This window comes from Daktulosphaira vitifoliae, unplaced genomic scaffold (genome assembly GCF_025091365.1).
Source record: "Daktulosphaira vitifoliae isolate Bord-2020 unplaced genomic scaffold, ASM2509136v1 Scaffold_2, whole genome shotgun sequence".
NCBI classification, from domain to species: Eukaryota; Metazoa; Arthropoda; class Insecta; order Hemiptera; family Phylloxeridae; genus Daktulosphaira; species Daktulosphaira vitifoliae.
In genome coordinates this window covers 9,411,593-9,429,867 of record NW_026099573.1, presented here as the reverse complement: position 1 = coordinate 9,429,867, position 18,275 = coordinate 9,411,593, and the positions used below count along the sequence as shown (strand labels likewise).

General features: G+C 27.7%; 2 protein-coding genes across 2 annotated transcripts in view; both read left to right on the top strand.

Annotated features, from left to right (window-relative positions):
- LOC126897404 (uncharacterized) lies at positions 1–3,370 on the top strand. Its single transcript, XM_050670965.1, has 4 exons — positions 1–128; positions 664–721; positions 2,160–2,318; positions 2,899–3,370. The coding sequence occupies exons 2-4, from the start codon at positions 664–666 to the stop codon at positions 3,288–3,290; spliced, it is 609 nt and encodes a 202-aa protein (XP_050526922.1). The 5' UTR covers positions 1–128; the 3' UTR covers positions 3,291–3,370.
- LOC126897405 (uncharacterized) overlaps positions 151–18,275 on the top strand; it is a 38,291-nt gene continuing 20,166 nt past the window's right edge. The window contains exon 1 of the mRNA XM_050670966.1: positions 151–156. The gene's annotated coding sequence lies outside the window, so the exon portion shown is untranslated. The remainder of the gene's footprint in view (positions 157–18,275) is intronic.

Genomic DNA, 18,275 nt, shown 5'->3' with positions numbered 1-18,275 from the left:
ACTGTTCAAACATCACGATGCACAACGTGGTGTTTTTTAAATCTGTTGACGTGTTCCCTAGTTCAATCGCGAACGAGGAAAAAACTTTTTAAGACTATCGATCAGCGTTAAAAAGATTGATTCTTTCGGTAAGTATTACATAAAGGCAAATATTAGGTAAGCCCTATTTAATACCATTGTGAGGCACTGCGCTTATTTACAATTTTTTATCGTAAAACGTAAATACTTCTATAGCTTTAAACATTTATTAATTACAATTATCATAACGGTAAATTCATTTTGAGACGTCTCATTTTAAAAAACAACACGTTATTATAAATATACATAATAATACATTTTACCTCTGATATGATATCCGAGGTGAAATTTAATTGCTAAAAATTTTTTATTTTTCAAATTCAACTAACTGTAAATTCAAGAATGACTCGGAAATCCGTTAATTTATAACCGAATTTCTACGAATTATAACTGCGACAACTCGTATGGATTTTATGAATGTCCTCCGTGAATCTATTTAATTTTACAATACTGATTTTCTTAGAAACGAAAGTTTAGGAAATATATGGAAAAAATGTAATAAAATATAATGATGTCAGAAATTATTATAGNGTAATAAAATATAATTATGTCAGAAATTATTATAGTTGTAATTACGCTTTTCAGATGATGTTCAAGAAGGGTTTAATGATTTTATTAGTTTTATCATTTGCATTTTCTATGGGTACGTTGATGTAAATATTATTTGATTTATGTATATTGAAGTAATCGTAAAATATGAAAATGTTTATAAATTGTTCAAAAATTATTATTATTGAATTGAAAAAAAAAATGTTGGTTCTTAAATTAATTATAATATAAAAAATCTATTGTTATTGATTAGAATAGATGCTAATTACTAATTAAATAGACGTGATTAATGTATACAGTAAATATTTCGAATTTAAGATTTACAAAAAATAATATATATTCTTTTCAGTATTGCTTAATACACGAATAATTTAAATTGGGCTTTAGTTATACAATATCCAATATTGTATACGAGGTGGTATACAATAATTAAATCAAAATAAATAATTGAAAATGATTTATTTTTTTTTTATAATTTTCAACACGACTTCTGCGTTATGCGTTTATAACTACTTATAGGTTACAATAGCTAATATTAAATGTGTTATATAATTTCGAATGGTCGAAGAACTCAAACGATCAATTAAAAAAACGGAGTATCTAGTAATTGAATATTTATTTTGTCGAACATCCAATGAAAATGTCAACATTCAGATCATTTATTACGATTAATTTATTATTAAGTATTATTTTTAGTACTGCAGCCATTGCCGAAGCGAAGTTTTACAGGTTACCGTCCCGAGAATGACAGGGATGAAGTATCCTACTGGTAAGTCTATCCTAGACTTGCCAGTAAAAATGACTGTATAACGAAAAAACGATTGTTTTTTGTCTGAAAAGCCTAATAAAAGTTTTTCTAACCAATAATATCCTTCCCGAATAAAACTTTTACTGCGCCTCTACTATATGCGGGGCTTGAAACACATGCATTGACCACTCCGGCCTGGCCAACCGATGACATTTTAGATTTGCACCGATTTGTACCATTTCAGTATAAATTTTCGCACTGAATTGATATTGTTTAGGATTTTGTTTTTCAATCTCAAATTTAAGTGAGCGAAATCATTTAGATTTTATCACTTTAAAACAATGTCACAGATAGATATCGATAAAAAAAAATTTGAATAGGAATATTAAAAATTACAGACTTGTACACGCAATAAAAATTTCACTACAATTCGATAAAATATATTTTATGATAAATACGATATGTTCAATGAAATTAAATGAAAATTTGAATTCATCCCACATCAACCCCCCCTCCTAACACGGACGGTCTGTAAGACTTAGTGCCGGCATTGATAAAGTGTAATACAGAGATTACATAGATTGTTATAGTTAATAGTATTGTAGATAGTATAATCGTGTAATAGATGAACTGGAATTCCAAGTATTTTTTTAATGATCGCAGTCTAAATATTTAATCACTACCACTTCTGTAGCACAATTTATAAATTGCATGTTCGTGTACTTCATTCATTCATCTAATTTCAATTGTCATAAAATGTATTTTATCTGTATCTGTTTCACAGAAAATGACGAGTGTCCTGTTTGCCAAAAATCAAAAAATATCAAAATACCATACCCTTGTATGCACAAAATGTGCAATACATGCACAAATCTAATTTTAAATTTCAATAATTCTATTTGTCTCTTGTGCAAAACTTCCATTAAAAAAACGTCGGACCTAGGTAAATATGAATAATAATATAAATTTTATCGTACAGGATATTTAATAAGTAAAAAAACTGTTCAATTTTTAAGAACTTTGATAAAGGGGCAACTTGGATAAAGATTACCGATTCCATAATTGAAAGTAAAAAGAAACACTTTAAATTAATTAAAAAGAAATTAAACGAATGGTAATCATCGTATATTTTGTAATTAATAACTATATTTAAATTGAATTTTAAGCGCCAGAAATGCTTTTCTATAATTAAATTATTAACGCGATTCCGTTTAAAAAATATATCCGTTTAGTATAAATACCATTTCTAAAAAGATAGCACGTTTAACTTTTTTTTTAATTATTGCTTTCTCGAGCTTATTGCTTAGAACTTGCATACGTTACGTACAAACGTTCGACATTAAACAGTCTTATTGTCCAAAACGTTGTGAATTCGATATAACTACAAAAAAAATTCGCCATAGTTTTAAGAAAATATTGGGCTTTAGTTTATTTTAAAATAAAATTTTAATTGTTACGCCCGTGAAATAGAAACAAATAATAAGTAAATATGTCGGTAGTTTTACTAAAATTAAAATGTTTAGAAACCTACGAAAAAGAACTCGAAAGTTTAACGGCTGCTGTTATGAATAAATCGATTACTGTCGAAAAAATCATTTCGCATTATTATTTTCTTCCACCTTGGCAATGTGCTGATGAACAAATGTTGACAGACATTCAAAAAATTCAAAAATTATATCCTACTGAAGAAATATATAAGTTATTTGACATTTTACAAAATGTTGGTTTTAATTATACTATCGAAGAAGATATGAAGCATCGTCGTATGTTTTTTCGCGAAAAGCCTAATAACACAGAGAAAATTATATTGCAAAGCTATTATGATAGAAATCACTATGACGCTGAAAAAGAATTAGAATTACGAAAAAATGTGTTCAAGGAATTAAGTATGACAACATGTGCGTTAGTACCATAAAACCATACAGTTAACGACTGTTGATTAACTAAGTAAATATTTTTATATTTTATTGGAAATAAAAATTTATCTTTCGATTACATTTCCTTTTTTTTTACACTACAACATTTGATAATTTTATATCTGAATTAATCCGGGTGATTACTATCGTTCTCAAGCTGTCTCATTCAATCGTTTAAAAATACAAAATCGTTAGCGTTCTATTTAATACTGAGATATAATTTTTTTAATTGACTTTGCTATACTAATATAACAGTATAAAAAAATCCGGTATCACAGTGGAGTATTACATAAAGATGGATGCGGTGGCCGAGTTGGTAACGCTGCACTGCTTAATGCGCGCTATCTCGTGAACCAAACTCACGTGAAAACAATAGAAGCTTTATCTTCCATATTATCTCCATTTTATTTTAATAGGAAAGCCAGTTTTTAATTTCTTTCACTATAAAAACCGAGATAAATTTCTTGAAACATTGGATGTATTGTATTCAAATAAATATATGTTAAATGTTTTTTGAGCAATAATTTCTAATAAGTGGTGAGTATTTAAATAGTAAGCCAAAAAAAAACAAATCATATTAAAAAAAATTGTGACCTCTGCTGAAGAAGTAAATTGAGTAAAAAAATGGTAGTACAATTTGGAAGTGGCATGGTTGGGACAAGTATAGACAATATCTGTCAGTGATTAAAATCACCATCATAAGAAAAGCTTCGATGCAAATCTGTAGATAGTATTTAATTTTAATAAATAATTGGATAATTACAAAAACAACGTCAACTCCTATTTCCTTAATTCTATCCTGATTAGTTGTTTTTTGATATAAAAGTATAACATATGAATGAATATACATTTAACGTATATTTAATATTTATTATTTTTTATTTTGAATATGTTACTTTAATTAAATTAGTATAAAAATTTAAAGTGTTTGATGTAATACTTCTAAAAAAATTTTTTCGTTACTTGTGAATAAATACACTGGACTACAAGAACTTTCATCGGAATCAAAAATAGACTTTCACAAAATAAAATTATATAATATTTCATAAATATTAATTTTTATATTTCGTAATATTAGTCAACGCTTTTATGCGACTATACTCAGAAAAAATGTATAAATTTCCCTAGTACACATAAAGAATTTGGATAATATCTACGGTAAAAATTAGACTAAATCTTAACATTTAACTATCACAGGGAAATAAAATTACTAAAATAATATTAATTATTAATAAGAACATAAATATTAATGAGAATATGATATATTAATATAAATAAGAATATAAAAAACTCAATTTGATTATTTATGAATCGAAACTAATTTCATTCATTTTTATTAATAATACAATTGTACCATTTAGAAAAGCCTAATTGAAAGACACTAGCGTTATCTATTCGACAAACATTCGTCGTCATCATGGTTCGATATAATTGGCAATTTAAATTGATTCAAATTGTTAAGTTATTTTTTTCGACTAAAAACAAAAAACAACTTTAAATATGTTTAACTTTTTATACTCTTCGTTAACTAGATATATGTAATATTCATAAAATCAGTGTACTCCCCTTATAAGGTATATTAGAGTAAATTAAAATACAACACCAAGAACATTAACACGAAAATAGCGTATTTTGGAATATGATGATAGCCATTTTCACCATGAAGACCATCTATATCTAGAATTTTTTTTTTTTATTATTATATAAGCTTTAATTTGAGGTTAAATAAAAGTATATTATAAGCTTAAATTTGAGATTAAATAAATGTGTAAATAATTCCGGAACATTTTTAAAAATTAAGTTGAAAAAATTTAACTTGTATGCGAAAATTGTTTTTTTGAATCCCCCCTGTGGTTGGGTCAAGAGTCAGTTCAAAAAATTTATATCAAATGAAAAGGAATTATATACGGTTTCAATATAAGATAAAATTTTGATTTGTTAATTTTTAATAAGTTATGGCAATTATTAAAAAAAAAAAATACTAATACACTAGTATAACAGTATAAAAATAATAGGTAGTACAGTGAGGTCGCGGCACAATATAGACATGACATAATTAGGACAAGAGTAGACGATATCTGACAGCGATTAAAATCACTATGATAAGAGACGTTTCGATGCAAATCTGTAGATAGTGTTTAATTTTAAGAAATTGGTGGATTATTCCAAAAGCAAAATTAACTACTACTTTAAGTTGATACTTGGAGGCCCTTTGAAAATAAAAGATAAGGTGTCGAGACAATTTTTTTTAATTTATAGTACATAATATAAGATTTAATTTAACATATTTTTATTGGGTGCAGCATTTCCGAAACATTTTCAAAAGTTGAGTTGAAAAAGTTCTACTTATTATACGCACGTTTCAAGTTTTAAACGCCCCCTGTATAAGAAGAAATTTGTCGATTTCACAAAAAAGAATGTCGGATTAAAGAGGTATATATAATGTACTTAAAAACAAAACTTTGTGTTGATCAACACATTTTTCAAAAAATTATAGCAGTTTAAAGTTGATAATTTAAAATCGAAATTTTTAACACCAAAATAGTATTTTTTAAACTTCGTAAGCCGTTTGCACGTAAAAGATAAGTCGTTAGGACATGTTTGAAACTCGAAATATTTCCGGAATATTTTCAAAACTTATGACGAAATAGTTAAATTTTTGTGCAAGAGTTGCTATTTTGAATTTCCCCCTGTGTGTAGATAAAAGGTCAATTTTACAAAAATATTATATCAAATAAAAAGAAATTACTTGAGATTTTAATATAAAAAAAATTATTTTGATTTGTTTATTTTTCAATAAGTTAAGGCAAATTTTAGAAAAAAAAAAAAATTGAAATAAATGTTGAAATTTATCGATTTTAAACGTAGTATCACATTTTAATACATGTAGCAAATAATACATATACTTAATAAAATATATCACCAAATCAGCGTTTCCCGTGGTTAANCATATACTTAATAAAATATATCAACAAATCAGCGTTTCCCGTGGTTAAGATGAATAAAAAAAATAATACCCTTACACAAATTCAACAACCCTCGTACGCATTTCATAATACGCCCACGTAAAAGATTTTATTACATTAATCAATGAAATACAAAAAAAGATATTTCAAGAATCTCACCAGAGATCGGTAACATAGTTTTGCGGGTTATAAAAAGGCCATTTTACCTCAAATTCGGGTGCTCTCTTGGTAACTTTACCGTCTTCTACCGCGACAAGAGTTATAACTACACGACTGTGCTCGTCTTTGTGGTATTCTCGGTCAGTACACGTATATGGAATCTGAGTGATATATATTTTGCTTTAAATTACAATTCTATATCAAATATACACATTTTTTGAAATGAAATATCCATTTCTAATCGCTGGGATTTAGAGAAATGGTTATACATCTTATTTTCGGCCGAATACTTTTGGTAATTCAAATATTCAAACACATATAAAATATTGGTATTCATTTATTTTATATATATATATATATACACACTTCAAAAAATTACATGATTAGATTGCATTGTGTTCTATTACTTATTGAAGCGCCACAAACTGGCTGGACTGAGTACTAGCACAATAATATCGTAGTCCAAATTTCAAATAATTTTTAGCCTTCTATGAAGTGTCTTTTCATTTTTCGACTAGCCAGTCTGATCTCAGCCGTTTTTCCGAAAGGAAATAGCGTGAACAATCAGAGTGTAAGATACTAGTATAATCTATTGTGCAAAGAACTTAAATTGAGCTCGTATCTACCCTAGATCATTCTGCGGATGACTGAAGAGACATAGGCCACTTGGAAAGAGATTACTTGCAAAAGAAAGTAATGTTGTTTTATTGTTTTATAAATTATTAAACTTATAAATGCGTTAGTATAAAACATTATTTACAAGGCCAAAAAATACACCATATAAATATACAAAAAGGGTCAAAATAATATACCAAAGAATAAATTTAATTTTCACCTTGAATAGATTTAATATAGAGTTCTATTAGAGAAATAGTTATACGCGAGTTAACATAGATTGTGTANTATAGTTGTATTAGAGAAATAGTTATACGCGAGTTGTTTGGGCCGGGGGTATTAAATAGTAAAATACCTCACCCGGTCACTACGACCTTTTTACCAAACGGTCTAGCTTCTTGGTATACCACTCCACGGCTGACCAACCTGTTAGTGTGTAGTGTGGTAATAGAGTCACTGGAGATGGGAGGGGTCGCCTGCGCAAAACCAGTGATCTATGTAGTGCTCCAGTGTGTATTGTGTGTGTATATGTTTTTGTGTGTACTCTTAAACTAAATAAATAAATAATTCAATTGCACTTATCACAGATATATTAATAAAATCGGAAGACAACAATCAACAGTAATAAATAAAATATAAAGGATAGCCCTTCTGGCTCAACAATAATAAAATAGGTTTAAACTCTGAAAAATAGTATACACAATAACCTATAAAAAATTTAACAATGAATACAAACTATTAAATAAATAATATATATAAAAAAAATTTCTTTGATTTAATTTGAATTATATGCTCAAGTCCTTATGACTGTAATCCCTTTGCCTTATGCGCGAGGATGATAATATGATACAAATTTTACTCAACACACAACAATTTGTTCAATAATTCAATTTACACTAATAAGACTAACAAATATGTAGATGCAATTGTAAGATAAACTTAAGTTACTTATACTACAATTTATAAAGTCAATACTCACAGTGAGATGATTAATGTAAACTGGCCAGCTGCTCTTAACACTAATAACACACAACTAAATATAATACAATAGAACAGACAGACGACAACACACAACTTTTTCCAGCAAGTAATACACAGAGTCAATATAATAATAGAAATAGTTTATCACAAATATTACAGTTCAAGTTAGAATATCACACGTTTGAATAGATTAAATAAACAATGCGAGCCCTATGGCTGTAAAATATAACTAATAATTATGAAAAAAATCGCACAAAAATTTCTCTTAAAAATATTCAAACTATTTTTCAACAACTCAAAAAAACTATAACTATATTTTAACTCTAGCCTACAAAATTACGGGTTCCGGAGATTGCCACGAACTGATGATGCCCCGACATTCATTTACTCCGACACTGTAAAAAAATCCTCCGAATACATTTACTCCGACAACAATTACTACGAATACCTGGTTACAAAAATTTGGATGTTACTACGACGACGAATACTCCGAATATTGATTGCTCCGAATGAAATTAGCTCCGAATATCGATTATTCGCGAAATCGATTAAAAAATTATCAAATTTCGGAGTAGATGAATATCGTAGCAATATATTATCTGATGGAAAAATATAACCCTTATCACTAATTAATAAATATTAATTAATATAATAAAATAGCGTTATAATTGATTAATGTCTATTAACGAATAATTATTACAATAAAGATCCCCGAAATGTATCCGACTTTTGATAAAATAGGTACATAAAGGTAACATAACTGGTGTGAGCCCTTAAATTTTTTTTTGGAGGGGAAAGAAGAGCGATTCCAATTTTCAGACGTAAAATCTTTTTTACCTCTCCTTAATAGTGCTTATTATAACATTGTAAGCACATTAATATTATAACATTCAATTAGTTTAGTTAAAAAATATAGAGGTACGTTTTTATGATGATAGTATTCGTTATTAAACAGATGCGTTTATAAAGATATTCGGTATCCCATTCTCTAAAACTGTCATTACAATTAGTTTCATATGAAATCAAACAAAAATATGATTTAATATCATTTCATTGTTCAAAGGTGGGTAACGAAATTAATTCAGTCCAGTTTGGATTTGACCGCAATCTGGAGAGACTTGAGGGGGCTTTGTCTCCTAAAATTCTGCCATAGACTATACCGAAAATGAATTAATTTGTATTTCTTGTTGTATAGAAATATTTTTTTAGATTAGGTAAAAAATTATGTAATTAGAGTTCCCAAATATTTTGTTGCAATACTCCTACGCTCTAGTCAAATTAAGTAAACACAAGGCAGTTATAAGTTAACAGTGGACAATAGTTTATGATTTATCATAAACTTACAAAAATCTTCTGCTAAGTAAATTGGTTTTAAACTTAACTAACTCGATTAAAAATATGCAGTCAATTCATTAAATAATAGTTCAATTTTTTTTCATTTGCATTATGATTATTTGAAGTTTTGTCAAATACACGTATAGAGTGAAATATTTTAATTTATAATCATGATTGATAATCAAACAATTATTCATTTTTTCTCATTAAATGGAAATCAAATATAATAATGTAATATTGAAACTGTACAACTTTTTTTATAAGATATATATATATATATAATTACATTTTTACAAAACATAATACATTACATTACGTGATTTTATTTTGAAAATTAATTTTTATTTTTTTTGGAATATGCTTTCATATTCTAAAAAGTACATATAAAATTAATTCAAATTTTTAAAAAAACTTCATTTTGTATTTATAAAACAATACATTTGTATTTGCAGGATACGCGTTAAGCTAACGAGATGAAAACATTGGCAAAATAATCATCTTTTCGCAGTGTCGGCCTGGCTCAGAAGGCCCTCATTAAATTTAAGATTTTTTTTCTCACTGGACCACTGAGAAAATTGTCCAACAAATTTAATTATTATTAAAAAAAGGAAAGGCTATTCAGATATTTTTTTCAAGGAAATATTAAACTGATTTCAATAAATGTATATTAGATTTTAAACAAAAAGAACTTTAAATAAATAATTTTTTACTCCTTAATATTTTTAACTTTTTTTTGAGCACCACTGGAGATTATAATGGTTTTACTTATAATTTAACATTGATTATAAAACTCATGTCACAAAATTAAATTTTTTTAACGATGAGTTAATATATTTTTAATTTTAGATGACACACAGAATTTTTAAATAAGAAAAAATTAATTCTACTTATATATAACCAAAACTTACTAATTCTTAGCATAACTCATATTAGACTTGTAGCAAAACTTACACAGTTTAATACTATTTTAATTTTTTTTAATATAAGTTAAAAATAATTTTAGTAATTAATTTTCAATTAAAATTGCTGAAAGAAAAATTAATCATACTCTTCTGAGTCTATAAAAACCTATTGGAAGAAACTTCCAGAAAGTAATAAGACTAAAAAAAATGTGTTCAACAATTACTGCATTGAAGTTGGATATACTGTGTTATTTTATACTTAGATATCCTAATGCAGCACAGGAAAAAATCCAGACATCCCCAAGAATGATTTTATATTGTACAAACAATTTTATGTGTTATATTAGTTATTATTTTTTAATATTACACACTTAGGAATTAATCACTAATAAAATTGCACAAGACAATTTTTACAGCACATATTTGTTATAGAAAAATTAGTTTTCAAATGGATCTTTTAGATGTTAAAAAATAAGTTACTGTTAGATAAAATTTTGTGGATCGACTGAAAAAACAGTTAACTAACAGTTTTTTGATTTGATGAAAATATTTTGTAATTATTGGATAATTAAAAAATAAAATTCTCAAAGATAAATATATATTCTAACAATAGAGAAAACTTTTTCAAAAATGTACATTTGTATTAAACACTATTAATTTTATGTTACTTAATGAATGACTATTATCATTCGAGTATTAATAACATATGTCAAATGTGAGAAATTGTACCAGAAAATAATAAGCAAAATGTATATTATTGTATTATAACTATAGTAGCAAATAAATGCTAATTGAATAGAACATTTTAATTTAAATTTTTCAATATTATTAAAAATAATATAATTAATTTAATAATGTAGTGTTTCTGTAGCCACGTGACCCTGACGTTGCAACATATACGATCAATTCACCCTATTACTAACAATGCAATCGAAATATAATATAACTTTCGATGCATAATCAAACTATCGATAATGTCGGAGTTATTACCACATTTTATTTTTTATTAAATGTCGGAGTAAAATCCGTCGTGGTTATGGTTACCTATGGTATCAGATAGTCGGAGTACCAGATGTTCGTAATAATTACTACTTTGTCAAATGTCGAAGTATGTAAATGTCGGAGCATCATCAGTTCGTGGCAAAGGTGGGATCCCCAAAATTACTGTGTTATGTTGTGTGTAACAGGTGGCCGGCTGATTGATAACGATGCTGGAACCGTTATCAATCGTGATAGTGGTTATACTGTTGTCGCGCACTGTTAGGAGGGACTCAGTATCATTAGCGGCATAGTGAAACGTTTTATAACCTTTTACGTGGCCTCAACATGAGTTAACATAGATTGTGTAACTTCAGATGCGTCTACTAGCGCATATATATACTAACATACATGTCGACAAAAGTGACATCAACTGTAGACATGATTCATCTAAACAGAATATCTGGAAATTTTGAAGATTTATCCATGTTTGCAGTTGATTGCTGACGTTTCGGACTCATTGCAGAGTCCATCTTCGGAGCGATAGTTGATTTAAAGCGATAGTTAGTTCGCTCCGAAATTGAAATCAATTTTAATTTAATCTGTTATTAAATATTTGTATTTGTGGTGTGGCATGAAAGTTTCTATTTAAAATATTTTTAAATTGAACATGAAATAACATTTAATTTCATTATAAAATATAGAACATATATATACATATTTATGTGATATTGGATTATTTTAAGCGAAATATTGGAACTTACAAAAAACTCTAATATGGTAAGTAACACAATTTATTGAGTGGTAAATAATTCTAAAATGTAGTTTTACTAAGATGAATTGAAACAATACATTTTACACTATATCAACTTATGTAACAAAATTAAAAAAAAAAAAATATTTTTATATGTATATGTGTATCAAAATCAACTCATAATATTAAGAAATTGGTGGATTATTTAAAAAAAAAAATTAACTCCCATTTCCTTCATTATTCCTAATTAGTAATTCTATGATATTTTAGTATGAGATTGATACATAATAATTTAGTATTGTAATTTTTTCGGATAAGTTATAAAAATTTATAAAGATATTATTATTTGTTATTTGAAAAGCTTGAGAATTTATCCATGTTTGCAGTTGATTGCTGACGTTTCGGACTTATTNTATTACTATTTGTTATTTGAAAAGCTTGAGAATTTATCCATGTTTGCAGTTGATTGCTGACGTTTCGGACTTATTGCAGAGTCCATCTTCGGAGTGATAGTTACTGCTCGGTTACTGTAACTATACTAGCGGCTTATCTTGTTTTCAGTCTGTTTTTATACGTTGGTTGTTTATCATATCAGTTGTTTACCATATCGGTTGTTTATCATATCTGTTTATGACTTATGTTGTTTACGGTATCTTGTTTTTTTGACGACTTTGTTTTTAATTATTGTTGTTGTTTTTGACATTCTTGGCATTTTGGTCTTCCTTTTCTGCACCGACAGTTTTCCATTAGGTTGATAGTAACTTTTTCTTGTATTGATCTGTTTTCAGTGTTGTTAGTTGATTTTCTTTTTATCTCGTGTATGAAGGGTAACCAAGTTTTGCTTATTTTCCATCCGTCTTCTCTGGACATTTTTCGATTTCTATTGCCTCTTTGTACATTTGTTTGCCAAAATGAGCTTCTTTGTTTAGTATTTTAAATTGAATTGGATGTCATGTCCATTGTTTTTAGCATGTTCGGCTACTACGGATTTTTCTGTTCTTTGGTAATCCACGTCTTTTTCGTGTTCTTTTATTCTTGTTGCAATAGCACTTCCTGTTTGTCCAATTTAGGATTTACCACAAGAGTTTGCATCTCTGGTAGCTTATCTTTCGGGTTCCGAAGTAGTGATCCTGCGACTGTGTNCATCTCTGGTAGCTTATCTTTCGGGTTCCGGAGTAGTGATCCTGCGACTGTATTCGGTTTAAAAACAATTCTCAGTTTAAGTTTTTGTGCGATTCTTGAAATGCGGTCAGTGATTCCCTGTATGTAGTTCCTTTCTTTTCTTCTTCTTCTTTGTTTTTTTCATCGTCATTGCGTGTTGTGTTTTTTCTTTTCTCTGCTTTTCTGATTGCCTTGTTGATATTTTTGATTATGTATGCATAATGCCAAGAATGTCAAAAACAACAACAATAATCAAAAACAAAGTCGTCAACAAAAACACCAGCAAAAACTTAAATACTTTAAACAACATAAGTCATAAACAGATATGATAAACAACCGATATGATAAACAACCAATGTATAAAAACAGACTAATAACAAGATAAGCCGTCAGTATAGTTTAAGCCACCGAGCAGTAACTATCGCTCCGAAGATGGACTCTGCAATGAGTCCGAAACGTCAGCAATCAACTGCAAACATGGATAAATCCTCAAAATTTTCAAATAATATGACAATCCATGAAAGTTTCAACACTTTCATAACAAAATATCTGGTTTATTAAGATAATTAGTGATAAATGAAAACATTTCTTTATTTAATAATACCTTCATCAAAGGAAATTCAATAATAAACAATTAGAGTGACGAGGTTGTTGAAAGCAAATTAAGTAAAATAATTGTATAAAGCAGTACGATATACGTGAATCACACAAATTAGAGTATTTCTTATGTGCAGGTGATAAATAATAATCAATCTTCAATATATCAGATATATTTATAAACACATACATACCCCGAGAACCTCTAGCCACTCTTATTTTTAGCTTCAATGCGAAGCTGAGAAGTTTAAATTTTACTATGATGTGTTTTTTTTTATTTATTTCATTTATTGTGTCTGTTATCACTTTTTCTCAGCTATCATCGAACCGATTTCTTTCAACGATACGTCAAAAGATGACAAATCGTATCTAGTCGAAGACATTACCCTCGAAAATTGAAAAAATGTCCAGAGAAGACGGATGGAAAATAAGCAAAACTTGGTTACCCTTCATACACGAGATAAAAAGAAAATCAACTAACAACACTGAAAACAGATCAATACAAGAAAAAGTTACTATCAACCTAATGGAAAACTGTCGGTGCAGAAAAGGAAGACCAAAATGCCAAGAATGTCAAAAACAACAACAATAATTAAAAACAAAGTCGTCAAAAAAACAAGATACCGTAAACAACATAAGTCATAAACAGATATGATAAACAACTGGCTTAAAACTGCCAAAATTTTTTCAAAAAAGAACAAATCAATATAATTTTTTTTTATAGATGCATCATGTCTTTAACTATCTTTTGATATATTTTTTTTATAAACTTGATTCTTTACCTGCCCACAGAGAGGGATTAAAAATGACAACTTTTCAAAGTTGTCTTACTTTTTTTTTCACAAAAACTAACTTTTTAAACTTAACTTTTGAAAATGTTGCGGAAATATTGACACTTTTATATTTACCTTAAATTAAAGCTAATGTAATATACTTTATTATGAAAAAAAAAAATTTCAGACATTATTATATCTTCACGGTGAAAATGGCTAGCGTATGCTATTTTTGTGTTAAAATTTTAACAGGGGGGGATTTAAAATGACAAATTTTTCACAAAAAATTAACTTTTTCGACTTTACTTTTGAAAGTATTCCGAAAAGTCTGACACTTTTAAATATATCTTTAATAAAAGATAATGTAATATACTTTGTTATGGAAAATAAAAAAATAGGACTTCATTTTGTCTTCACGCTGAAAATGGCTACCAAATGCTATTTTTGTATGAAAATTCTCGTTTTTATATTTTACATTTTTAATTATAAAATGCTATAACTTTTTGAAAAATGTATGGATCAAAACAATTTTTTTATGAGAAATAATATTTATTTACATATTTCATTCGACAAACTTTTTTTAAATCGGACCATTTCCTTTAATAGAGGGGTTCAAAAATAAAAAATGCATATAGAAAGTAGTACTTTTTCAACTTAATTTATGAAAGTGTTCCGGAAAGTCTGACACTTTTATATGTATCTTAAATTAAAGCTAATGTAATATACTTTATCATGGAAAAATAAAATAGCCATCGAATGCCATTTTTGTGTAAAAATTCTTGATTTTATATATTACATTTTTAACTTTATTATAAAGCATTATGCTCTAACTTACTGAAAAGTGTATGGATCAATACAATTTTTTTATGAGAAATAACATTTATAGCCCTTTTTCATTCGATATACTTTTTTTTTTTTTAACTAACGCCATATCCCTTTGTATATATACAGGGTGATTTTTTTATCATAACCCACTGAATTACTTACAGAATAACAATAATTAAAAAAATTTTTTTTATTATTATCTTTAGTTACACATTATTCTTGAATTATTAACTATGTAATACTTTTTAAGTTCATCCCTTATGCATGGTAAGGGTGTCAACTTTGTTTTTTTAAATGGTAACACATATTTTTAATTTAATAAAATGTTTGAGTTTTTAATTCAATAGTAAATGGCATTTGAATTTTTAATAAAACTTAATTTGTTTATTAGATATAAACATTTAAAGTTTCAAATTTTTGAGTTAATATATAGGTATAATACACAAGGGATTACAAATACAGGTAGCTAATTGGTTTTTTATGACATCGATATTAGCAGGTACACAGCATTGTTATTATCAATGATAGTAAGGTACATTGTTGTGAGTTTATAAATACACTAACTGACAATACAGAAAGTATATCTATTGATAATCATAATTGATAATAAACAATCCGTGACTGAGACAGCAATGTCATAAAAATCCAATTAACTACCTGTATTTACAATCCCATGTGTATTATACATGTATATTAACTCAAAATTTTGAAACTTTAAATGTTTATATCTAATAAGCTAATAAAGTTATATTAAAAATTCAAATGCCATTTACCATTAAATTAAAAACTCAAACATTTTATTAAATTAAAAATATGTGTTACCATTTAAAAAAACAAAGTTGACCCCCTTCCAAGGCATAAGAGATGAACTTAAAAAGTATTACATAGTTAAAAATTCAAGAATAATGTGAAACTAAAGATAATAAAACAATAAAAAGGTTTAAATTATTATTATTCTGCGAGTAATTGAGTGGGTTATGATAAAAAAATCACCCTGTATATATATATTAATATATTACACTTATAAACCACCAAATTCTAAATTAAACACTACCTACAGAATTGCATCGAAGCATCTTTTATGATAGTGATTTTACTTGACCTAACTATGCCACGTCACCATTGTGCCGCGACCCCCCTGTGCCGTTTTTTGTTTTTAGTTATATTACGTCTTTGATGTTAAAATTTTTTAATTTTTAGATTCGAGGTTCTTTACTTCTCGCATACTCAACAATCGACGGTCTCTAATCGTGCCTATTTAATCGTTAATCAGCATCTCAATTCTATGATTAAACAGAATACATTTTCTATATAATATAATAAATTTGGGAACCGATAATGTTGACTATTATAAACAATAACTGTCCGATATTTATATTAACGATTTTAATTATACGATTAGTATAATTACTTATAGTTTAACGATTTAACGATTTCTAAATGTTGAAATATTAAAATAAGGGTGAAACATTAAATTTTGCGATTACTCTGGTATAGATAAATTAATAATAATATTGACGTCCACGTTCCCTTAGAAGAGACGACTAGAGAAGCTAGTAAAATCATCGAACCTGGCCTGAACATTTTTTCTGAAAAGTGTAATATATGTTAGAAAGATTGCCGCCGACGTGATTATTTTTTATTAAATAAAATTGCACTGGTAAGACGTATTATTTATGACGACATGTCGTCTTTTTTAAATACTGCATGCTGTTTGTCATAGATAACATCATTTATGTTACTTGTCATAAACAACGCGANTCATTCATGTTACTTGTCATAAACAACGCGATTTATATTACTTGTTATAAACAATGTGATTCATGTTACTTATCATAAACAATACGATTTACGTTACTCATCATAATAATGTAACTTATGACAAATAACACATGTGTTTAACGCGTGTCGTCTATTTGGACGTCTCGAAATGATTTACCGTTACAACGTTAATCGCGATCGATGACAATACTAACAAGCTAACAATACTAATCGGGTGAAGCGACTTTAATGTTGATAGGTAGTCTGGAATACTCGTTCTTTTACCTCGTCGTCGATGGAACTGGCAAGATACGCGTCAACGGATCTATATAAGATCACGATCGACATGTTTGAAAAGTTTTTTCGAGAGATTTGAATTATTTGTGTACGTGTACACTACTAAGAGTGCGAATANCTTCTTTTTGTTTATTACAGTGTACACTACTCAGAGTGCGAACATTAAAATTGACGCAATTAGGATTATATACATATATTTTTTTATAATTTATACGTTAATTTCATAAAAATATATTTCTTTCAACGGCGTACGCACGTAATCGCTTGTTTTTTTTTTTAAGTGTCATCGTTATTTTTTTTAAACAACGCAACCCGCACGTAATCTCAAAAATCACACGTCGTCAACAGTACTGTATAAATATTCCTAAAACAGCTCTGGTTTTGGAACTTCTTCAATGAAATTTGTTTTTTACGGCACCAGTTCTCCTTTTCATCATTACATCTATACGTCATTAGTTCACTTGTACGTCTCTACGTTACCTGTTTTGATAAACTTTTGTGTGTTCGTTTGGAGGCGGTACTTTGTATATTGGGATGGTGTCGCATTATGTATGAAACTGTTTATACCCGTGAGAGATGGATTAATATTTGCTCGCCATTGTGGGTCATATTCAAGGGTGGTATTACACGATCCTATGATACAATTTTATCTGGCACCATATAGTTATGTTTTCGATGAATGCACGTGCATAATATGCTTTATATGTATATTATAAATTCACTCACCACGCTTTGTATAACTCAGGAGTTCTTAGTGATATTTAATTTTTACAGTCATAAATCAGACAAGTCGTTCTAAATTGTTGTTTGTTTCAACATTTCTAGAATTATTAGATTTTCAAAATATCGCTTATATAATGTGTTTCTGAACATTTTTACC

What these genes read in the sequence shown, in the direction of transcription:
- LOC126897404 (XM_050670965.1), top strand. Translation starts at nt 664, where the DNA reads ATGATGTTCAAGAAGGGTTTAATGATTTTATTAGTTTTATCATTTGCA. An exon ending in ATCATTTGCATTTTCTATGG is followed by an intron (nt 722 to 2,159) that starts GTACGTTGATGT and finishes TCTGTTTCACAG; the next exon opens with AAAATGACGAGTGTCCTGTT. An exon ending in TAAAAAAACGTCGGACCTAG is followed by an intron (nt 2,319 to 2,898) that starts GTAAATATGAAT and finishes TAAAATGTTTAG; the next exon opens with AAACCTACGAAAAAGAACTC.